At 33.7% G+C, this 24,883-nt stretch overlaps 1 protein-coding gene across 5 annotated transcripts; it reads right to left on the minus strand.

Moving 5' to 3' along the window:
- Window positions 1-325: 325 nt before the first annotated feature.
- Window positions 326-23,896, minus strand: LOC134265706 (protein NDNF-like). 5 transcript variants are annotated; one of them, XM_062747945.1, is made up of 5 exons: window positions 23,647-23,896; window positions 19,049-19,299; window positions 9,323-9,511; window positions 4,425-4,546; window positions 326-3,158 (listed from the first exon to the last, which is right to left on the minus strand). In XM_062747945.1, the coding sequence occupies exons 3-5, from the start codon at window positions 9,502-9,504 to the stop codon at window positions 1,861-1,863; spliced, it is 1,602 nt and encodes a 533-aa protein (XP_062603929.1). In that variant the 5' UTR covers window positions 9,505-9,511; window positions 19,049-19,299; window positions 23,647-23,896; the 3' UTR covers window positions 326-1,860. The 5 variants fall into 5 exon arrangements, with proteins under 5 accessions (XP_062603929.1, XP_062603933.1, XP_062603922.1 ...); XM_062747949.1 differs by lacking the exon at window positions 23,647-23,896 and adding an exon at window positions 23,176-23,298; XM_062747938.1 differs by lacking the exons at window positions 19,049-19,299; window positions 23,647-23,896 and adding an exon at window positions 17,715-18,113.
- Window positions 23,897-24,883: the final 987 nt, after the last annotated feature.

Consider the following 24,883-nt stretch of genomic DNA (forward strand, 5'->3'; position numbering starts at 1 on the left):
TTTTTCTTCCTGAACAGGTGTTCATTTCTTTAAATGCCTGTCTTTCCATTTACTTTCACATAAACATCTATCAGCTGTTTAATTCATCAATTAAAATATTATTGACTGTACACTCAATAGCAATTTCTCTGTGATAAGGAACGAAACATTCATATTAGTAAAGCAGTTTTTAAGTATCTTTGTGACATTTCTAGTGACCCTCTGATAAATTAAGCAATCAAAATATTCATTTTACACTCGTTCAACAAGAAGAAGTGTCACTTAGATGTTCACTCGAATAATTTCACTTCGTTTAATAATTATATAAAAAGAAAAAAAAACATGATAAGATTTTGATAATCTTTTATTGTCAACAACATATCTGAATGTATCAATATTAAATATAAAACAAATAGAAACATGACATCGATCGGGACCTCATTTTTAATTTTGCATAAAATGCCTATAAAAAGCGTGATTATACTTAGCTGAGCATGCGCAGAACCAAGTTACTTAAAGTAATGAAATAAAATTACAATGAAACACTTCCATTCTTTAGTCGAAATTCAAGGAAGCAAGCTTGTCGTGTAACAATGAAGAGTTTGTGTCCCACATTTATCTATTAATCAGAAAAAAAAATCATTCATTTAACAAGCTAGAGATTTCAAGGGAGAAATATAAAAAGACAGAATACTGTTTTTGTAATAAATATATAACAAAACATAACAAATACTGAAAAAAAGTCTCTCCATTACAGGCTCCTGTAGGATTTCTTGTCTTGAAACTAAATGGGGTGCATTATAGTCACATGGAGACTACCTAGGTCTTTGTCCGGGACATTTTATCATCAATCCCCTAATAATCTTCGGGCCAAATGTTAACATTCTTCGAATATCAGGATAAAGATTTCTGATAAAAATATCGTCTTTCTGAAACACATCGTTTGTTAACTGTTGAAAGATTCAGAAAGATTCCGAAAGTGCCAAATTCTAAATTCATCATATTCTTATCTTATTACACCAAACATGATTTCGTGTCAAAGATCATGCACATATTTACAAGACTTTAATAAAGATAACTAGTTCAACACCGGCAGCATCTTTCACTTAAAAATGAGATTATTATTACTGAACATTTACCCCTTTTGTCTACCTGTGGTGATAATTCATGAAAAAAAATCTGAACAAATATAGCACCAAAAATAATAGATTGACGTTCATAAAGTACATTTATCACTGCACTAACAAACTCCCATCCATTCACCCAATGTCAAAATAAAGTTTCAAAGCACTTTGTAAGTATTGTTGTACATGTGATGCTTATAGTAAGATCCTTCAGAATGCAAGTCGGCATTAGTGATTCCACTAAATGCCGAAAAATATCACATTTATATACAGAACATCACAGCCACTTTGAAGTCTCCTATTCCACATCTATGAATTTATAAATTAAATGAAATCAAATAAATAAACAAGCTCACATACAATCGCTCACCATATAGTTGTCATGTAAACATTTCTTTCTTCAAATTTTAAACAATCTGATAAACAATAATGTTACGTAATCTTTTCATTTGCTATATTTGAGACTGATTACTGATTTTTATCTTTTAGATAATAGTCTGAGCACATGTTTTCATAAAATGTTTAAAAATGTTAAAGTGAGAAAGTAGCATTGTCAAACGTTAATAATAATCTCTCACACAATGCCAGTATCAACAGATCATATTTTCAGCAATGTAACAAGATGCTACATAAAAAATCCAGTATTCACTTTTAAACAACGCCACACCTTTAAAACGAAGACCTTTTTCTATCAGCCAAGTATTGACATTCAAACACATCCTTCTTGCACACGTCATACAAAACACTTAAATTCTTCTCAACACGTCTTTTCAGTTTTTATATGTAAACTGTCATATCGTAAGAAGAACTTTGAATTTCCATTTCGTTTAACAACAACATCAATTGTGTAATTGCTATTTGCTTTAAGTCCAGTTATAGTTTCACGTAACAACTGCTGGTTGTGATTCTTAAATCGTTTACAAAACACTAATTCACTGGCTTTGTCAATTTCATTGGAACACTGGTCATGTTTTGGTCGACGATTAAGCTTTCCCTCTGATAATTCAGTCTTATATACACAGAACTTCTGTCTTTGTGTTTCACCTAACCAGGCAATTGTCACATTTTCACACGTAGCATTGCTTGTCGTCACTCTCGTGTCTTTTGGTAACCTTGGAAACCTATATTTATTTCTCTTAGTACTTAAAGTGAACCGTACGTCCCCTCCTACTTTTTTGGAACCTTTAATTCTAACTGTGTAAGTACCTTTCTCAAGGTCTTTGAGAATAAATTCCTTATGACTCTTTATTCTCCTACTAAACACTTTCTTCTTTTTATTCCGTATTTGAAATCTGATTTTCCCGCCACACACGTGAACACCTAGCAACACTTCCTTGGCGGGTTTGTTCACTTTGAATTCCATTGTCAACCGTTGTTTAGGTTTTGTAAATTTGTGCTCATTAATTTTACCATTTTTTATTCGTACTCCTTGACGCTTTCGAGATTTAGTCCTCACCACTAAACTTTTAAATGCACTGGCTTTGCCGGTTTGTTTATTATATACAAATACATTCACAAAGTACTTTCTTCCTGGTCGAGCTCCGTTAAATGTGTATTTCGTTTTCACTCCTAATACTTTGTAAGTTATTTCATTCTTTTTGGCCGCTTTGATCGGGTTGGCTTTTTTGAGGAACTCGCGCTCTCGTTGGATTTCATCTGAAAAATTAAAATTTGGCGACGGAAGGGGAGGCCGTTGGTCACCTTTGTAGTGAGACATTAGTGAACAAAATGTGTCAAAAGAATGTTTCCTGTTCACTGCTATATGATACTCGATAATATTGTCGAATGGCGTCTCCTCTGGACTAGATTGCCATTCAACAGTAAAACTTTTCCTACTGTGTTTCTTAACTTTGACTGTGTTGTCTTTTGGCAGTTTAGGATAATTTTTTATTTGAAATCTATTAGAACCATAAAGATTAACGTATGTATCACTCTCGAGGGGTCTAATGTTTATGGTATATAGTCCCGGCAAGCCCTTGTTGTATTTGAAGCTATGGAATTCTCTTCCTGTATATTTGTGAAGAACAGTTGGCTTTTGTGACGATGATGGTGAATCTGCAAGTGTAAGAAGTGACACATTTAGAAAGCTGAAGAAATATAAAAACACGAATATCTTGCAAAAGATCAAGATTTCCCACGTAGACTTAATTTGAAAAGTCAAAATTAATATGGAGCAAAAAGAAAGATGAATCCGTATCTTTTAAAAAGTAAGAGTTATATAAATAAGAAACAATTTTGATGTGTATCTGAATCTGAAAAAAGGATTGAAAATCTGAGAATTGTATCCCATGCTGACGTTAAAATTTTATTCAGAGAACTAGAGGTGACCACTGGTCCTTCTAGAGTTAAAAGCCTGTGTAATCGTTATATTGTAAACATTGTTTAAAACGCAAATGGGGCAAGTACCTATGTATACAATATAGGAACGAAAGCATTATGTGTAGCGTAAATCACACTTAGAGAAAGCCACGACTTTCCACCTGATGGGGGGTCAAAGTGGTTCTAGCATAAATATTATTCTTGTAAAGAAAGCGTATTTATTATATAAGTAAAGAAAATACACGACAGACTAAATAGTTATTACTGAATCCGTAATGAGTACATTTGGACCCATTGTAAACTAGAAAAAAGCAAATCTAAACAATAACAAGTTCACGTCTGGCTTCCAACACGGCTTGTGCAGACAACTCGGTCACGAAGCAAAAGGGTTTCTTGAAAGACGCAAATTAAAAGATGATCCTCATAATTTTCACATATGAAAATAATAATATATGCTTGGCAAACTCTCCACAATCATAACAGTGTACAATACGTGAAGAGTAAAAAGAGATTAACGATGATTTATAGCTCAACAAAGACGTAAAGAAACGGGAAGAAAAATCAAGTTCAAAACGCAAACGAGTGCAGTGGTTAAAACATTTAAGGTGAAGGTCGCTTTGCTTCAAGAAGAAAGTTTTAATGAAAATGAAAGTCATAAGGTGCTGCAGCAGACCGCCCTCCATCGTTTTATATCGTTAACACGACTACAGAGGGATGATTGTCGGTTAATAACATCAATGCCAAACTTATTTCCTTAAACGAGTGACGTCACATCTTCATAATTAGTGATGTAATAAACATGATAAAGTCTCTCAAAAGAAATATAACATTTGAACTTGTTGAAGATTATCTCATTTATGGAATCCAAAACAGATTTGTTTCACCTTCATGGATATGTTGCAAATGTGTGGTTGTTTCAATGTTCACTGTCTTTTTGCTTTTAAAAAGCGAGCTTCAGAACTAATTGAGAATTAAGATTGAGGTTGTTGCATATTGTCCTACCTGAGGATTCGCTGCTGAACTCTGATGCACTCTTGTGAGTCAGTGTCCACTCAACGGAGGAGGCACAAGGAATAACCGATAGAAAAAATGGCCTCTGATCTTCGCCCTGGACGAAAAATATTCTGAAAATAAAATTGTTTACTATTTGGTTAAATATGAAGTATGTCATTATCACAACATACAATACACAAAATAGTAGTTGGGTAAAGTCTATACTCCCATATTGTTTGAAACCTTTCCCCAGTTCCATAAGATCCAAACAAAAATGATTAATTTCTTTCACCTAATACAAAATGTTTCCTGCTAAATCACATGGTTGTTTTGTTTTCAACAATGGACACCACTTGCTTCAACATGCAGAAACTCATGGTCATAAAATATATCAAAGTGGAAATACGGGTTTAAAAATTTGTCTGTGAATAATATATTTATAGAAATATTTGATAAAGTTTGATAATTGGGTGCCATTATAGCAAAACCATTTATTTCAGATCTATAGAAGTTGAAATTTATTTTTATTTTTATTTTTATATATATAATCCTTATGGTAGCGACAAAAGGGCGGGTCGGAAATTAGAGAAAGATTTAGATTTTCCTGCGAAATAAAAGAAAATAAAATCGCGCAACTCTCTAACCATTAAACACTTGAGAGTACGACCTATCTTGTATCTACAGTCGTTTTTAACTAGCCGAACATTTCTTGGCATTGGGCTCCTAGTAATTGAAGTGTTTTTACGATACACTAAAAGCATTAGAAATTTGAACTCGTTTATTTGTAAGTTCACGATGTGCACTTTCATGGTGCAACGTATTCAATCATTAAGTTTTATACGTTAAAATTCATATATAGATAATCAAGGTTATTTAAGGCCGTTCATTTGCGAACACAATAAGGTCCAGTTATGTTTGGTTAGTTAAGTCGATGAAGTGCACTCTCTGCTTGTCAAGAAGACTAAATAAAAAGCTAAATAAAGCCACCTTTTAATGCGAAAAATAAGCTGTAAATTTCTTATATGAATTTTTAATAAAATCTTTAAAATATGTACAATAAGTATGTTTAACTTTAAGGCGAGTTTAAATGACAAATTAAGAAAAGTTAGGCTGCAGTTCGCAAGAGATGTGGATTAAATTGAAAGCACGCCTCGTATGGGACTGTGAATATCGCCCTTTCCACATAAATTGTCGATACATAGAGGCTGGGATTAAGTGTCATTCAAATTCCATAAAAAACTTTTAACGACTTCAATTATTACAAAATACAAGCAAAAAACTCATTAAAATTCGGGAACAATGGATTGGTGTAAACGTTTCATAGATTAGAGTCATTCCATTGAAGCCTAGACTAAACAAGTGGTTTGCCTTTTTTCCGACTGATGATAAATAAAACCGGTAATAACTGTTCTCTCAAAGAAAATGCTCCAGAAATAATAACAATACGTTGTCTCCCGGACTACATCTTACTCTTAAATTGACATAAATATTTGATTTATTTATTTTCAAAGATTATATTTAGAAATTTTCTGAAGTACTCGGTGACGTCTCCCCAAAGTACACATGACTGAGGGGTATTCTGCCCAACAAAGAGTATATCTATGTATATAGGAAAGGATCTAAATATACAGGCAATGATTCAATAATTAATTATCTAAAGGTTAAATGATCATGACAGGTATTTAATGAATTCCAACAGATCACGTCAAACATTTTTTCTTAATCTGTCATCTTTGTTTAATCTTTATCTCATACCCATCTTAATTGTAAAATGAACACATAACAGTACACAACGTAATGTTATGCACATATAGCATATAGAAGTGCAACATCTCCAGGCAAAAACTACCCAGGAATATTCATAAGTTTCCTATACATCGATGTATATCCGATCTACTGAGTTTTTGACTGGAAATGCGTCACTAAATATCGCGTATCCATGCAAAATTTATTTAATTACAATATAAGATTTCCTCCATACTTCAGATTTCCTAATTTGGGGGTTTCGTTTTATATGAAGATCAAATTCTTACTTCCAAGTTTTACCGGGTGATGAAGTTTCTATCAGACATCTTTATTTATTTCTTTTTACCAATAACGCACTTCAGTAGACCCTTTCATTACGACGTCAAATTTTAATTAAATTTTATTCAAAAATTAAAAAAAAAATTCTTTCCAACAGATGTTTAAAAGAAAATGAGACAATTTTGCATGCTTTTTGAACAAAGTAATTTTGGGTAATTTGAGAATGTCTAATGTACGTAAGAGTATAACGTTATTAAAGCAAAAATGTACCCCAAGCCCTTAAATCTAACAATAATTTCATATCGTCGTGGAATTCGGGTACAACGTTTTCGATTTCTATTACAAATTGTAACCATAACAGAATCCTGAAATATGAGCATGCAATTAGCAAAATTATGGGAAATAGACGAATTCTTCATGAAATAAAGTACCTTACTTGGTCAACCAGTACAGGCGATTGAAAATGAAGGCAATGGTTATATTAGATGATAATAACAAAACCCGAGAATGTGACAGGCTTTATATTGCTGGTACTTGGAATATTTAAGTACATTTTCTTATCTTTTAAAAAAAAAAGATTTTGAAATGAAAATGTTCCTATAATGTTTTGCCTTTAAACTTCAATTGTTGGTCTTATCATATACAAGGCAAAAACGACTTCCCAAAATTCATACGCTTGAATATTGAAATGGTGGTGTAAAGAAGCGGCCATGCAAAGAGCCCAGATTTTCCCAGCCACCTATTCCCACTGCAGATACCGGGGACAAAGCTGTGTAAGTCTCAAGCATATACCCACACCACGCGAGTTTACCAACCACTACCGTCAAGTTATCGTAATTGGTCTTTTGCCCAAGAAAACATTTGACTAATACTCTATCGTAACGAGAACGCATGATGTCAAGGTTATAGTATATTGTATCAGCTTCCCATGTCTGCAACATCAACTTACTTCTTGTTTTAAATAAGGGCCAACATTCACACCAAACCGTCTTATTTATTTCAATACCAAGCACAGAGCAACAAACAGTCTCCGATAACACTATTTCACCTTCATCTTCATACAATAAAATTTGGTCGACTGTATTTTGAAGAGTTAAGACTTTGTTTACTGCGGACAATTCTATTCGCTTTCTGTGGCGATAACCATTTATCTGTTATATTGTGCTTTCTCTTTGAAGATGTACCAACCACTGCGAAACATTTTACCGAGGTTTATATTTCAGAGGCATACGTTTTGTTTTAGAGCGCGGATATTTCGTTAATCATCGAAATACTTAGTTACCACATTAAGTATAATCTTCCTATTTTCACTCACTCGTTTTCGTTAAACAGACGTGGATTATATAACATTAAGTTAACATTAAGTCATGCTTTTTGGGGGAACAATTTCTTTGAAATAACTATTGATGATATTTTGATTGCTAACTAAACAAGGATTTCAGGAAGCTTTTTAGAATTGTTTCTTTTAAAAGAAGAATTCAATTTCAGAAGTCACAATTTAAAGATTATCTGTACAACATTCCATCTGGAATTCATGTCTGCTAGCATTCAACTTGTCAATCTGTAACAAGGCTGTATGTTTCACTTTTTCTTTTATTTTGGTGAATTCTCAAGTAAGAAAATGTCTGAGAAAGCATAAATCCCAACAAGTTCTCCAGAAGCTTTCGAGAAGCATTAGAGAGAATCAAGTATTGACCTAGCAAGATATGTAACAACTTATGCCCTTTACTTTGTCTTTATATAATAAAGATTAGAGCTGTATAGACCATGATTTCAGAATTTGAAACATTTACATGAATATATGGCTTTCGGTCAAATTTATGCTAACATACGTGCCATAATCCTTTTAATTCAGGAAAAAATGCTTACTCATTGGAAAGCTAGACTAGAGGCTATGTGGGTAATACATTGGTATGTTTGAAAGGAATTGAAAATAAATGTTTAATGAAACGGTTAAGAATAAATAAATCAAAATTATCTTCTACAAATGGTCGTATTACTTGCACAATGCTACAATAAGCAATGGTTTTCAAACAAAACACTTCAGTAAGGTTAAGCTGTAAATTTCAGTCGGGTTGATATGAAACTTTTACTTACAAAATATTGTTTCATCCTTGCGTTCCAAAAGAAAAAAAAACAAACATGCACGCAAATGTTTTATTAAATGAAGCGCATTAATTTACGTGGCTAACCAGTATAGTTTACATACACAAAAAGCCGAAAAATTGTTTTTTTAAGCCACCATGGAAGAAAAAGCAAAACTCCAAGTATAATAAGGTTTCATGAAAAAAAGCAGAGATGTGAATAAAGCAACTACTCTCTACCAGCAAAGGGCTAATAAAACAGACTTTAAAATTTACCTAAACGACTGTCAGTATTTCCAACCTTACATTTAATGATCTAAGGATATACTTACAACCTGAAATTAAATATAGACATCATTACTGGCGGACAAACGGGAATAACGCCAGCAGGTTTTAAAATGATTAATTTTAGAGAACATGCTATTTTTTGGATGTTTTATTCGCTATAATTAACCAAATTAATTTCGACAAGAATGCAACGTGCCTTTGTTATTTTATTATTCAAACTCAGACTTTTGTTTTACAAAGTTGTTTTCTTAACATTTTTGCCCAAAATATAAAAGAACAAGCACTTCTAATTTGTAGCAAATAATACAAAATGTCGAGTGAAAGTGAATCAAAGGTGATACAAGTTTTACTCCTTTTAAATTTTTAATCTCATGAATAAAGCACATTTGGAGACAAGGATGAAACTAAAAATCATTAGAATTCCAACTTCCAAAATGATTAGATATCTAGTATTGCGGAGAGCAGCAAAGGGCATAAGTTGGTATCTGAGCGCTTTGTGAGGGAACTTACTTTTCTGTTTTGTTGTGGAGAAGGTATGCTGTCACCTCCTTTTTCTCTGGGAGAATTTTGGAGTGATAAAAGTATCGGGTTTCTGTGTCTCCAAACTTAAACTCGTCCTCCGACTGCACACCCAGTGTTGTATACAGAAGCAACAATATTATATATCTTGCCTTATCCAGCAACCGTGGCATGGTGGACCTATAACGACAACAACATCATCTTACTATTGAATAGATATTGTATAAGTCGAAAACTGCACATCATATTACTATTCAATAGATATGCATGTATTGTTTAAGACTTAAAAACTGTTGAATATATATTGTACAAATCTAAAAAAAATGTTGAATATTTATATATAAACCTCTGGTTGAATACATATTGCAAGTCAACAACAGCACAACTTCAATATTGTATACGTACATGTATAAAACAAAACAACTGTTGAACGAGAAATGTAAAACGCAAAATGACGAGTTGCATTTTCCATATGAGAAAAAATACATACGAGTATTTTTGAAGAAAATTAATTAAACAATTAAATATCGATAAATTCAACACTTCATTAAAATATAAAATGAAGTCAGTGAAGTTGGCTTTGTTTTTTAAGTTATCAACTTGAGATAATCTTACAGTATATTTTTTTAATTCATATCTTCTGCAATCTCAATGAATTCTCAAAAAGCGGTGTATGTTACATATTTCTTCACAGCATGCAATCTCCTCTTAAGTCTGCCGGTAGCAATTGAATGAACACCGCAGACGAGGCGGTAGTAATTAGTCAATTTGTGCAATGAAAGTTAAATGAATGACAATGCTCAAAGGTAAATGGAGCAGAGAATAAATACATATAATGGTCAATGATAATGTCTCGATAGATCTGTGTACAGTTTAGATATCGGAAAACAGGTGGTCCATTCAATATCAGTGTGCTGAAAAACTAATCATCTCAATATACAAGAACTGCCTCACTTCTGAGGAGAAAAACACGAACCTCGGGAGATCAGACTCTACCATCCACAGCTAGCTAGCTATGCAACTGCAAAAAATCAGGTCTTGCATTGTCTAGGCTATTGTTTTTGTGTCTTCACCTACGTCGCTTTTGTCTTAAGTCATAAAATTTAATAGTTGTAGGAACCATGCAATAAATAAACATTCACAAAGAAACAACCATTAGCCCCCTTCGTTACAAATGAATATGAATGAAGAAATTTATAATTTATTTAAGTGTCAGACACGTGAACCAGAAGTCATTGGTTTATACTCTATTGTCGCAAGGTCTTTTTTTATTCTGATTAATTATAACAGTGTAGGTAAGAGAAAAGAAGATATACCTTAGCCAGTTATTTCAGGTCATTGTTGCGTTCTCCGCAAATACATCACAATGTGGTCATTCAAAAATTTTATGCTATTAAAGCCTGAAAAATGGACTCCACTTCCAATGGCATTTTGAAAAAGCAAACTTCCAAGCAAGAACACATATTTCATATTGAACACAAATTCAAGAAAGTCGAACGAACTGTTTTTAAACATCCTGAATTAAAACGAAGTTGAGAGCTCTCGCATTATAATGGGATGCAAAAAAAAAAAAAAAAAATTTCGGCGATCGTATGAAACGATAAAGTTTGTCACTAATCTGAACTAATTTCTTGAAGTGGAGAAAGTCGGCAGTAATCCGCCGGTCGACATCGATTCACTGCTGCTTCAGCTTCATCGTCAAGAAAAAAGAACTTCACAGATACTCAGGTGGAACAAACGTCCAATTTTTTCACAGATTTGTCTTATCACAAATTGCTTTACTCGTGCAAGTAAAAAATTTAAGGAATCAATATCGTAATTCCTTGAAAAAAGAAGTTTATTTCGCTGATAAACGATACGACCTGATAAAACTAAAATCCGTGCTGGGAAGATTATACCTGATTCAGTGTTAAGATTTAATCCAATCGGAGAAAGGACATTTTCAAAAACAATTCTTTATGTCACAAAAGCACCACCTCCTTCCGAAAAGCACATGTTTTCAAACTCCAGTTGCTCTAAAGTTTTTATATCAATGCTAACAATAAGTTCTACTTTCGAATCCCTAGCTTTGTACAGAAAAAACCGAATTTCAGGTACCAATTTTATTATTCTTTCTTTAGTGTTAACTTATGCAATCTTTAGAAGTGTTTTACCCCAGGAAAGTAATTACTGAAAAGCTCATCAAAGATAAATAATTAATAACTTACAAATTACTATAAGGAGAAGTTTCCACATGGTTGGCGTTTCATGTTCTAGATCAAGCGAGGGAATAGCGCGTGAAAGCTCCCTCGTACAGCGCCTCTGTAAAGTACGAGGCGATTGGTTGGACAGAAAGTTAGTGGGCTGTGTACATACTACGTAGCATGCATAAATGAACAAAAATATAAATCTTTTAGCTCCTATTATTTCATTTTCATTTGCCTTCCAGTTGCTGGAGACATGCAATGAGCGATTTATAGTGTATCAGAAGTTTAAGAATCAAAGATGTTGCAAAAATGTTTTTTTTTATTTCACCGATTATTGAATTAAACAATTAAACTTTTATTTGGTTGGTTTTATTATTTTTATTGTTTATATTGATATAACAACTTTAAAAATGAAAGGACCAAACAGATGAAGGCATTATATAGTAAGGAGACCTGATACTATGTGTACATCAGTGTGCGTAAAATCATAAAGAACCAATCTCTTGCATTGTTTGATATCTTCATGGGTATAACTATTGTGTTCACCTGTTTCCAAGACGACTGGCCGACGCCAGATACGTCACGACGAGATATAAACAGTCGACTTAGCTGTCTGAGTATAATTAGGGTACAATAAATTGATATGCTACCACTGTTTTGACGCTTCAGATTTGTAATATACACTTGTAATAACACTATGGAGTACTTTTTCCTGACTTCGCGCCAAAAAGACCGTGTGACCTTAGGTGGTAAGGGGGAACTCTTGACCAATGGAGAAATCCGATCTCCTGACTGAATCTGATCTCCTGACTATCAACCTGTTAAACCTTTCATTGAAATGTATCTCTTTCTGAGGCCACATTAAGTTGTTTCCACTCCGTAACATCAATTGATGGGGTACATGACACCAGGGACGAAAGTAGGAAAGTGGGAACTGTGAGCATGTAGACCTACCCTCTTTTTAAATAAAGGATAAATAAATCTACAACTGGATTACTTATTAGTAAAAATACTGTTTGAATTATTTCCATGATAGATTCTCTCTTCGCTCTTTATAACATTAACATGTCTTTAAAATAAACGCATACTAAGAATAAGTCGTAAATCAACCAAACTCGTTGATTTAATGAAATGGGTAAGAGTTTTGTCAATGTTAATAACATTCTTGACAAGAAAACAAATTAATTATACCGTCAGCACATATAGGTTCATTGTTGTTAAATTAGTTTAATTCAAACAAACTTTTAGATGTATGGCATATTTGTTTATAACGATACTTTGGTGAAGACATTTCATGTAATATTCTGCACGATTAACACTTACGTAGAAGATAACGAACCCGATCACAATACGAATGCATTTTCTCAAGGTTAAGCGGCAATAGGACCTTCACAGTCGTTATTATCAGTGAGAATATTTCACATTTTTGTTAGGACAACTGAAACACGAACTTTGTCAAACCAAGATATGTCAAATTTTGCCTTTAGATATTATTTAACGTTATGTTGATTTTATCTTTTAAAAAGTTATTGTTTTTCCGCGTGACGTGAACAAGTGCAGTTTTTGTTTGTATACAAACCACATTAAAGAAAGTGTTTTAATGCCTGTCACAAAGCTCAACTGTTTAAAATGAAATAACTAATGACTCTTATTCAAGTTTTATTTTCTTAGACGCAAAATAAAATTTAGAGGTATTCACTTATAAAACGAGCGGAGACTAATAGTCGAAGTACTTGTTATAATGGTTGGCCATTGGAGAAAACAAGATTTATGGTCAATGCAATTGTTTTATTTTTTATCAGGAAAGTCAAGATAATTTTATTAAAATTTGGTTTTAACACTTTATATGTTAAAATCAGTTTATAATATTAACATAGAACATATATACTGTCTAGAAATGTCTACAGTGTGGATAGTAATATCTCCAAATGAAGATATAGTTTACATATCTTGAGTTTTAAATATTGCAGGCATCATATGACGAGTCCGCATGATTAATGGACACTCTGTCATATCTTTGCGTCATAAAATCTGTGCAAAACTTTGCACAAATTAAGGATGTGTCAGATATTTTGAAGTAATCTTCTGCGTCTGAAGTCTGAGATTGAATCATGGAGTTGTCTCATTAGTCTCCAAACCAATATCCATTTACAAGACGGATCCATTTACAAGACAGTCTAAGACCAAGTAATCGAAGGATTTCCCTTAGAATTAGATCAATTTATAAATAAATAATTCATGCATCATTTCTGTCTATGGTCCATAATCTGCCGTCACCCTCGAGGATTCTTCGCCGAATTTGTAGCAAGCAGCTAATGCACTATAGTCCAATTCAACACGTAAGTAAGATATAAAAAAACGCCAAATGAAAAAAAAAATCTGTTCCTATAGAATTCTCCTAAAAAGTTTTTTTTTTCTTCTCCGTGATTTTCTTATATAGGATTTCGCGGAGGCAACTGTTCAAATTTGTTGTCGTGACATAGTAAAATATTTTGGTCTCTAAAGTGTAACTGATATCTTGCATGCATGAAATTGACTTGGGCATTCTTATAACAAGTTCTGGTTTCATTCAAGCTAAAAATAAATCCTCACTTTTCATATTGTACCAGATAGTCGGATGATGATACGGGTAATTTTGGTCATGAATCACTTTCTTCAGCGTCGCGATGTCTCTTGTGCAATTCTTGTTGTTAGTTCAAGGCAGTGTGTCTACTCCCCCAAAGAAGCCAAAGCTGCTTGTGTTACACAATTTAGTGTTCAAGTCCTTTTTTTTTTTTTACATGATGTGGTGGTCCCAAATAGTGTAAATTTTGGATTTTTTTCCAATATCGACTCACTTTGGTTAGAATTGCCAGTTTGAGCTGTCTCTCTAAAGAATACTTTTTTTGTTGCTCCAATGATTTATGACTTATTGTAAATAAATAATTTTCTTTTTGATTTTTTCCGCAAAAATTAATTTATGGTACTTGCATGTCTCAAAGACATTTGCTTTATCGGTTATTTCTTTTCTCGGAACATCTGTGACATTTATAAGATTTTTTGACAGGAAAGTTGAGCGGGTAATTAGTCGATTATGATAACGTTTCCTTCTGGAAATGACAAGTTCCGTAACTTTTATAGATATCAATTACTTTTTCCGCATTAGCTTTATTTTTCAAACAAAATATACCAAGCCTTGTAGCTCATGTACTTTAAACATGAAAAAGTAGGTATTTAATTTACTCTTTATTTTTCAACACCCGCCAAAGAAAATATTTTCAATAAGAGATGCTTAAAATATCTTTTAAAAATTAGAGTGAAAATTGATGTATAATTTTTAAGAATGTCAGAAATTTCATTTTTGAAAAATGTTTATGATACATCAAGAAGAAACTTGAAGTGGGACAGATGATAAATGTATTTTTCATCATTTTTACGTGGAATGTGAACAAACTTCCACAGATAAACTTGCAAACTAAGCAGCCAAATTGGGAAAATGATTAAGGAATACCAGTCCACCTAGAAAATGATGTAATTATACAAAAAAGGTAGCAACCCCCTTAAACTAAAACCTATTTGATCTTCATCTTTTATTATATTTATGTCGTGTTTCATAGTTTTTGATACATTCAGTGATTTTGTAACTTTATTGGCAATTGTGTTCTTAACTGAACAAGAGGCCCAGGGACCACAGCGCTCACCTGAGCACATCGGGCTTGAATTTATCCCCCCCCCTTCCAGGCGTTCATCATTTGAACAAATTAGAATCTACACTATCCATATAAATATCACTAATCATAGCTTTGAAGTACTTGAAAAGAAGATTTTAAAAGGTTTCCCTATATATCCCTATGTAAAACTTGGGTCGGCCATTTTGGCCCCACCCTAGAACCGGGGGTCATGATTTGAACAAACTTGAATCTACACTACCTGAGGATGCTTCCACATGAGTTTCATCTTTCCTGGCCCAGTGGTTCTCGAGAAGAAGATTTTTAAAGATCTTTCTAATATATTCCTATGTAAAACAAGGGTCGGCCATTTTGGCCCCACCCTTGCCCCGGGGGTCATGATTTGAACAAACTTGAATCTACACTACCTGAGTATGATTCCACATGAGTTTCATCTTTCCTGGCCCAGTGGTTCTGGATAAGAAGATTTTTAAAGATTTTTCCTATATATTCCTATGTAAAACTTGGGTCGGCCATTTTGGCCCCACCCTTGCCCCGGGGGTCATGATATGAACAAACTTGAATCTACACTACCTGAGGATGATTTGAGTTTCATCTTTCCTGGCCCAGTGGTTCTGGAGAAGAAGATTTTTTAAAAATGCCATTAATTTTTAACAAATTCATGATTATCTCCCCTTGGAAAAGGGCGTGGCCCTTCATTTGAACAAACTTGAATCCCCTTCACCCAAGGATACTCTGTGCCAAGTTTGGTTGAAATTGGCCCAGTGGTTCTTGAGGAGAAGATGAAAATGTGAAAAGTTTACAACAACGATGACAACGACGACAACGACAACAACGACGACAACGACAGACGACGGACAAATTTTGATCAGAAAAGCTCACTTGAGCCTTCGGCTCAGGTGAGCTAAAAAAGCAGTCTTTGATATTGGTGAATATGAAAGAGAAAAGTTTTACATTTACAAGGCAGGGTTTGAGGTCAAGGTCATATTTTGAAATTGGGTTCTAGGAGGGAAGAGTTTTCTATTTCGGCAAACGCCAATTTGGTCTAAAAGGAAGATTGGTTATTATTTTAAACATCAAGTACATATATTAATGTGTATTAATCATGGAGAAAAAAATGCTTATGTAATCATCTAGGAAAGAGCTATTGAAATCATGTTCACATTTCTTGGTCACCATTTTCGGATTCGCATAAAGACGGTAACAAGTACTGACAGTTATCTTTTATTTCAAAGTAATTAATAATAATAGAGAGTATATTTTATTTTTTCAACTTTTTAAATTTTAAGGAAGTAACATTTTTTTCTTTATTCTAAAATAACATATTTTTACTGTTTATATATAATACGGTTACTGTTTTCTACTGAAAAGCAATACTAGTATAGTGGAAGCATCTTCCTTAGTCCTACTAAAATGTGAACCCAACCCAGATATACTAAATTGAAATGACAATTTTAATCTTCCAGGAATACTTATCGTATTGACTACAGTGTTGAAATGATGATTATAATCAGAATTTTACGTCCGTAAATTCGATACTGAAATACATTGTATGTGATGGGAGAAGGTGAATGAATTTTAAACGACATACTCAGAGAAAAGCAAGTATCAACTTAAATTGTATGCTTGATTCCAAGTCGAAACACCTAACGTATAATCAAATTTCAAAAGTTTAGTCTCAAAATTCTCATTCAATACAAGATGATGAAAGACACCGTTGCTCATATCAGAAGGCTCCTATCTTGGTTCCCGGCCCGCAGAATCTATCATTATAATTGCCGTTTTTACTCTTCATGCTTTTTTACACGCTGCGATGCCACACGAAACATTTTTGTTCCTATTGAATACATTTCATTAGTTCAGATTTTGTATTGGATTTGAGATTTCCAGATTCCCCCATTTTCACACCGCTTGTTTTCAATCAACCGTAGCGACTACATGAAAATACAACTCCTCTGAAAGACAAGGGGCATATTGGAACTCCAAGGAGGCTAGCTTAAGGATGCTCCTTATCCTTAAATATCACTGAATTGTTGAGGTTACGGTGGTTTTCTTTATAAAAAATATAGCCTCGATAGCCGTAAAACAGTGGGGGCTTAATAAATATGAACATTGTTAATATTTGTGTAAAGATCATATTTCTCAACAGCATTGGTACTTAGAAATTGAAAGTAGAAAATACTGATACAACGACTGCTCTTAGAAGGTTCTCATGGTCTCTGCAGTTTTAAGAAGTCGTGATGAGTGAATTAAGATTAATGAAGTAGGAGAGGAAAAATTTTAATACCTTTGCAAAAGAAGCAAATTGGGTTCAAAGCATAAAATTGAAATTATGAAAACAACGCATCAGAGAAAAAAAAACTGTGGTAGGTCAAGTTAAAGGACACATGTTCGAACTGACTTTTCTGTCCTAAAATCAATATACGATCGAGTCACATTCTTTGTTTCTCTCTTTCTCTTTTTTTTTACCCATACATCTTGTCTATAAGTAATCACTTCAGTATTTCAATAAACATTAAAAACACTTACTTGAACTAGTGAGCCAGTTTTGCTCGGAAAGGCAATACATTGTATTCAATATATCCTTCCATGAAAATAGATAACGCAAATGCATAAGTCCTTTTTATGAGTATAAAAAAGCAACCATGTGCAAATACCGATAGGTCTGACATCAGAAACCTACCGGCATCAGTTGCGCCTGCGTTAAATGGGCACCAAATCTCACGTGATCAACATTGGTACGTAAAAATTTGTAGTTGAAGTTATCAATTCGCACAGTATCCATTTGAGTCCTCAATTTCTCTCAGATTATGAACAAAATATTAAGATGGTAATCGATATCTGTCTGACCAGTCTTAGAAGGCTGGCATCTGACCATTGATCGCCGACCAGCCGCTGTTCTCCTTGATGCTCACTGCAGACCCTTTGTAAAAGATCGTCTTAATAGGGGGTACTTGTATTTTTGGACTGGTGTTATTAAAGGGCGTCATTTATGTTTACAAGAATTTGAACACTCTCAAGCATGTTGAATCGAGAGCAAAAGTGCCTTTTGTAGCTTATTTCAAACATGACTTGCGAGATCAAAAGGTATTTAATGTAAGCATTTGATTTAAAGTTTATCAGCCAGTACCGTCTTAAGTGTACACCGGGTAATGTCATCTAGCACAGTATATAAACAGTTATGTCACGGGTAGTCTTTCGCGATCGATACATTAGTGGAATTCCATACCAAAGGATTACTATTCAATGTAAAAACCGATTTCTGCAATTGATATGCTGCACTGACAAAGATCGCGATTCAGATCCAATATCTAAATATTTTAAAGGACTTGTGAACATTCAAGTATATTTAGGGCTTTTAAATTTTGCTATTTAAAATTAAAATTTTATTTATTTTATGATATGTCTATGGGCTAGCATTAAAATTTGCAGCTGTTTTAATGGGACTGTTACTGTTTATTTATTACATGCAGTTGATACCAGCTGTTCTTTTACATGTTTACTCTAGACGTTTACGCCAGCGCTATGTATATCTCTAGCTTTGTCGAAGTCTTGACATTTTGATATTTGATAAGCGGAGAGGAGGTGACCGAATCAAGCCATTTAGTTAAAGTAATTAGAACGGATTAACAATATTATCGCGTTAAATCTGTCATTCCATATGATAGCAGTCTCCCAATTGACACAATCGGGAATTCCAAAGTCAGGTATAGACGAAAAACACCCAATGCCAATATCTGTATTTGACAACACTTAAATCTTACAAAAGGCATGCAAATGATCTTGCACATTTCAGGAATTTCAAACGTGTAAAGAGGTTCTTTTTTGGTAGTGTTTACTTAGATTACATAATGTTCTCCTACCTTAAGTTGCGTCATCTAAAATTTCTTGTGGCTGCCACCAAGACGTCCAGAAGAAAAAGAGGAAGATATCCTTGAATTAAAATCATCAGTACTAATAATTGCCGATCATATGGTCTCTAGAAACAATTGATAAGATAGTTTCACTTTTCCTATCTGCCATAACTTGTGTAGGCTGAGGCTCTTTCGGTAAACATTACGACATTGTCCATTGTAGAAATTCCATCTTCCTTTGGCGACTTTGGGGGTTGGCTCTATGAAAAAAGAGGAGGATTCAGTGAAGACATATTGTATCAGGTCGCACTGTCAACATGAGATAAAGGCGGGAAAACAATGACTAATGTAAATATTTTTTTCTGTGATACGATTTTATCAATACGATTCATGTAATGCCTATAATTATTTTTATGACCTCACGCACATGGAAAAAAGTGATTTACACTTTACATCGACCTAGTTATAATCGCACGTCTTTGCAATTTGAAGAACAAAGAATTAAACATAACTAAAATATATTTTTAAGTAAATCTAAAACCAGATTATCATTTTCATTATGCCAAATTTAGAATATATATTTCACGATGAACTGCTATGCAGATAGACACAGGAGACCATACAAACGGAAGATCTTCAGAGGGTTTCTGAGTAACCTCTTTTTAGAGATTCATTGCAACTAACGTAAGGGCGAGATGCTGCGTATCAGAACGTCCTATTTATGTAAAAAAAAATATCGAAGGCCAGTCTCTGCATCCCAAAGTCCTTAACCTTTCGTGTGGTTTAGGGTCAAAACACTTTAACATCAGTGATATGGATGTTTGTTTGTTTTACATCCCTTCGAGAATTTTTACTCCTATTGAGGCGCTACTATACTTGCCATTGGAGGGCTGCAGATTTAGACCCGCACTCAGCACTTACATGATTTATTATGCAGTGACCAAAACCTACTGCGACACGATACCTCGGTTTACACTTCTCATTGAGCGATGTCGGCGACCTGCAGTGGGATTCGAACCAGCGACGGAATTTAAGGATCAACTACTTACTTTGCAGTTCTTACTCTAGAACAAGCGCTCTGGCCACTGCGCCAAACGAGTCACCGTCAACGATTTGAAAACTTTGTCTGCTGTATGTATGTAAATAACGAGCAAAACCAATTGGTTTCAAAGCCATGTCAGTGAACTGGCGAGGGCGTGAAGTATTGTAAACCATACAACCAGAGCCTTAGTAATGAAGCCAAAATAGCACTTGTTGGATAACAGGACAGTAAGTCGTAAAGCCGGGGTTTCCATCCTTACCAATGACGTCACGATATTAATGTTTCTAATTTTATGTTTCCGGGCAAACAAAAGGTCAGAAATTGTGGGTCCCATGTTTAAAGAACCGCCATCCCTTTAATTAAGGATTGATTGATTATCCATGACTTCACAGATTGTCATTCATTGATATTCAGCATAATAGATCAGATTCTGGTCCAATGTTCGGATTTCATTTCGTCTGAAACAAGATAAATTCCCTTTCCTATCTATCGATAAAACAACATATAACAATGCCTTCAGAGCAAAGAAGTTAGAGACTTTAAAATTTGACATAAATTGGATTATAAATTAAATGATATTTTGACAAGATCTATTTAAATGCATATAATGTGCACGGTTTCTAACTCCTAATTCATTTTACCATGGAATAAATCCTTATATTTATCTTGAAGAGAATACATATAATAAACGACAGAAGCAAGAATGTTGCACATCAGCTTGCATGACAAAAAGAGCTGTAGTGTAAATATTCAGTTTTTACGAGGAAATGACACTATGAAAAAAAAAGAGTCCGGATATTTGCGGCAAATAAAAAAAAAAAGAATTCAGGTCAATCAACATTAGAAATTCAATTTGTAAGGAAGTAATAACGAAATGCCTAAGTTATTAATTAACGGCATTATAAATCAAGGAAGAAGCAATTCAATCGTGTTCAACATGCCTTTTGTTCATAATTCGAAGCCTTTGGTATAAGTTAACTAGGCATTCATGACCCTTAGATTCACAATACATGTTAGAGACGTCTTGTATAGTCATCACTCAAACACTATTGATTCACGCGTTTAGACTTTGTATTTGTGACATAAAAACAAACGCAAGGAATTTCATTTATTGTTCAAAACATGATATGTGAACCTTTCAAGAGTTTATCTATATTAGGTTATGATTAGTAAGGGTTGTCTCATTCTCATAGTAGAGGCTTCTCCATAAGACACCCTCAAAATCCAGGATCAGAAAGATGGAAACTATCAAAGGTTCCCAACATTCTTAAGGTTAGCGGGATTATTCGAGGAGGTGGGTATCAGGAGACCCATGATTAATATCAGATTGTGAACGATACATCACTAAGAGCACAAAAAAGCAAAACTGTAGATGTTTCTAATATCCCCACAAATAATTGGTCCGATATCCTCGGCATGGGGTAGAAATGTGACATTTTTACGCATCTTCTTATCAAGGTGGAGATATAGAAATATAATATAAGTGTATTTTGTAACAATATCGGGTATTATTTGGATAATAATGATGTATTCAGGGAGATCGTTACGTAGGCCGGGTAGGATGACATACGGCATTATAGGCGTCTTTTCTCCTCCCTCCAAATCACCTTGAATTACAATGTACAATTTTAAGGAATCCCGCCTATTGCATGCTATGTAGAGGGGGTTAAATTCCTAAATAGGGACAAGGATAGGGTGACGGATAAACGCCAAAATTACCGGTTACGCTTTAAAACCGAATGGGAAAGACCACGCTTCATTTAGAAATGTTACTAAAATTACTGAAGATACGCGTTCCCCAAGACAAAAATAGGGACAATTTTTTTAACTCATTTTCATGGTTGTCAGCTGATGAAAGGGAGTATGTTATTTTAATAATCAATTATGCTATAGAGTACAATTTTCTCTCGAAAGTCGAGACACCTATTCCCATACACACGGGATGAGAGATGTTCTGACTGCTGAAAGCACGCAGTCATATCGTCAGGTTATCAAAATATGAATCTGCCACTCATTTCTTTAAGCTTCTCTGTCAGTCGGAGAACAGTCGAGCTCTGGTTGCTAAAGACAGTTTTTTTTTTTCTTGTAGAATTTATTTGATGTCAACTAACAATATTAAGTGTCATCCCAGTGTTTAACACGGAATACAAAATAACATTTAATAAATGTACCGTGAAAAGATATCCCCGTTAAAATATTGCAACAAGTGTATAATTGTATCTTGTGAACTGTGCCATAAGGGAAGTTGAAATATAGGTGCATACCTTACGACAATGACTAGCAAAATACAATTTAAAAAATGTATCGTTTTCTCAAGTTATATGCATTATATTTTCTTACGTGTGAAATTTAAAGAATTTGACTTAACTTTTCATTTTGACATGTGTTGTTAAATAGATAGACGTAAATCATTTTAATATGTGACAATGTCGTTTTAAGAGTTCAGAAAAAGAAACATTTAACAACACGGATAATGAATTTAAATATGAAAATTCTCACTATTAAATAAAACTAACAAAATTATTTTGTTAAAATCTGTGCTTAATTAAACAAAAATATTACAGACATTTAAAAAATAATAATAAAATATGTATTTAACCCACTTCATGAAGCATTGCCTGAATTAAACAGATGTTGGACCGCTATGAATACACATGGCTAGTCGTAAAATGTGGGTAATCTTCGATCGCTGGTTCCGGTTGAGTGCCTTATTCTACTCCCCGCGACAGCTAACCGGGGTATAAATTACATAAATTTTTACAAACATTCGGACAATTATAATCTGCCTCGATATTTGTAATCCTATTTGGAAGAAGTCATCCCGATTTTAACAAGTAGTTCATGTTTTTACTACGGATATTGATTCTTGCTATGTCACGATAAGGAGTCATACGGTTCTAAAATAGCAATATTCTGCTGACTCTCATATTAAGTCAAACTCCTGTTTTCTTTAAATATAAATTATATTGAAAAAAAAGTCACTCAACAAATTTCCTTAAGTGAATTAAATTTTAAAAAAATTCATATTTAAAAATTAAAAGAGGAAGCGTATAATAACATAACATCGTTAAACGTTATGTACAGGTAAACTTACCTGCAGTGTTGCACTATCATTAAAATTTCTCACATACTAGTATGTTCACTAAAAATATTCCTCCATCAATTTCAGAAGAATGGCAATTTAACTTTAGTATTCCCCACTAAGCTGTATTTTGTGCACAAAATTAAATATTTTTAAAGAACCCATCACACTAAAAAATTTATCGTAAATTGACATTTTTCATTTGTGCCATTTATGTATTTTACTCCCACCGAAAGGCGGGGCTTTTGTTTTCGATGAAAAAAATCGCGCCAATCTCTGAATCTCCGTATTCCGCTTAAATTTAATTATATTTACTTCAAGGTTTGCGTATTGCATGGCGAGGAAAAGGCCCACAAAATTACTTTTCATTGTATAAAAATAAGCAAACAATGTTGTATTTAAAATTTTTAAAAAATGAAACAAGTTTGAATCATTTTCTTTCTGTATATACAAATAACGCATGCAACGTATGACCGCACTAACCTGTACGGGATCTCCGAGGGCGGATTGTCCGTTTTATTCCTTAACCACATACAAGGGCGAACTGGGGACCCTCACAGCGAATAAAACACACTGGGAATTGAAATATTACTCCACAATTAAACCAAGGAACTAATTTGTATATGATTCATAAATATAATTTGTAAGACTCCGTCAATCTAGTTACGGAGAATCCTAGACTTTCCATGGAGCAATCAGTACAGATTCATCAACCCGGCTCGTTAGATGTCGAAAGGCTAGACTGCCAGCTTGGACTCCTCTCTCAATAAATATCGACTTTTAAAGTTTGTTGCTTTTTAATTTCAATATTTATTTATTGTTATTTAAATCATGAAAACATTGCACACCCTTACACGAGATATCCAACAGTGGCGAGGAATGTCTTATTTTCACGAAAAGAGTTCAATACAGACAAAATCAAAATATCGGCACAGTATTATCAATTAATAAACACAAGGACCCATGACAAATGATGTTTTGATTTTGTGATCGACCTTATAACCGCCATGTATTTAATTAAAGATCATCAAATACTCATGTTTAACATTTGATTAAACAGAATTCCCCGTGCTCTTCTTAAGACAGAAAGAATGTCAAGAAATATCAAACGAATGTATATGAGCTAATTTGGTGACAGCGGACAATTTTATAAACTAATTGCTTATTTATTAAAGACACCATTTCTTATCAGAGCGTACTTTTGCATTGACAATCATTAGCGAAACAAGAATGCTAAAGCCCCTCCCTCGCAGTTAATGTTAGTATGGAAAGAGACAAAAGATGTTGAAGACTAATCAAGGGCGCATTCCAAATCGCTTCAAATGTACACCCTAGTAAACGTCAAAAAGAAAAGCGTCAAACAAGGGAAGTAATTCAAAACCAGAACCACACAAGGTCATTTGCAAAATACCTGAAATACCAAACCGGCATAAAATATGGTCCCTGTGAAGGAAAGACCGCACAATTTGATATCAAAGTAAATATTGTCATATCTACACACATGTTGGTTGTCACTTGAACGTTTTATATCAATTCTGATTTATTATTGACACAAGTAATCCATCTAAACACTCTGTGATACCTTTAATTCATTTTCAATACCGATCATCTAATGCTTTTACTGAAGGGGCCCTTCATTTCAAGACGTTTATTATAAATATTTAATCCTCTGGTATGTTTTTAAAAATGCTAACAATTTGGATAATATTGGCTTCCTGGA

Source organism: Saccostrea cucullata, unplaced genomic scaffold, assembly GCF_032062105.1.
Source record: "Saccostrea cucullata isolate Sc308-1 unplaced genomic scaffold, CSIRO_AGI_Scuc_v1 ctg157, whole genome shotgun sequence".
Lineage (NCBI taxonomy): Eukaryota > Metazoa > Mollusca > Bivalvia > Ostreida > Ostreidae > Saccostrea > Saccostrea cuccullata.

Coding starts and splice junctions, on each gene's coding strand:
- LOC134265706 (XM_062747945.1), bottom strand. CDS start 9,504: ATGCCACGGTTGCTGGATAAGGCAAGATATATAATATTGTTGCTTCTG. Junction 4,547..9,322: donor CTCCACAACAAAACAGAAAA/GTAAGTTCCCTC, acceptor TTTTATTTTCAG/AATATTTTTCGTCCAGGGCG. Junction 3,159..4,424: donor GTTCAGCAGCGAATCCTCAG/GTAGGACAATAT, acceptor TTACACTTGCAG/ATTCACCATCATCGTCACAA.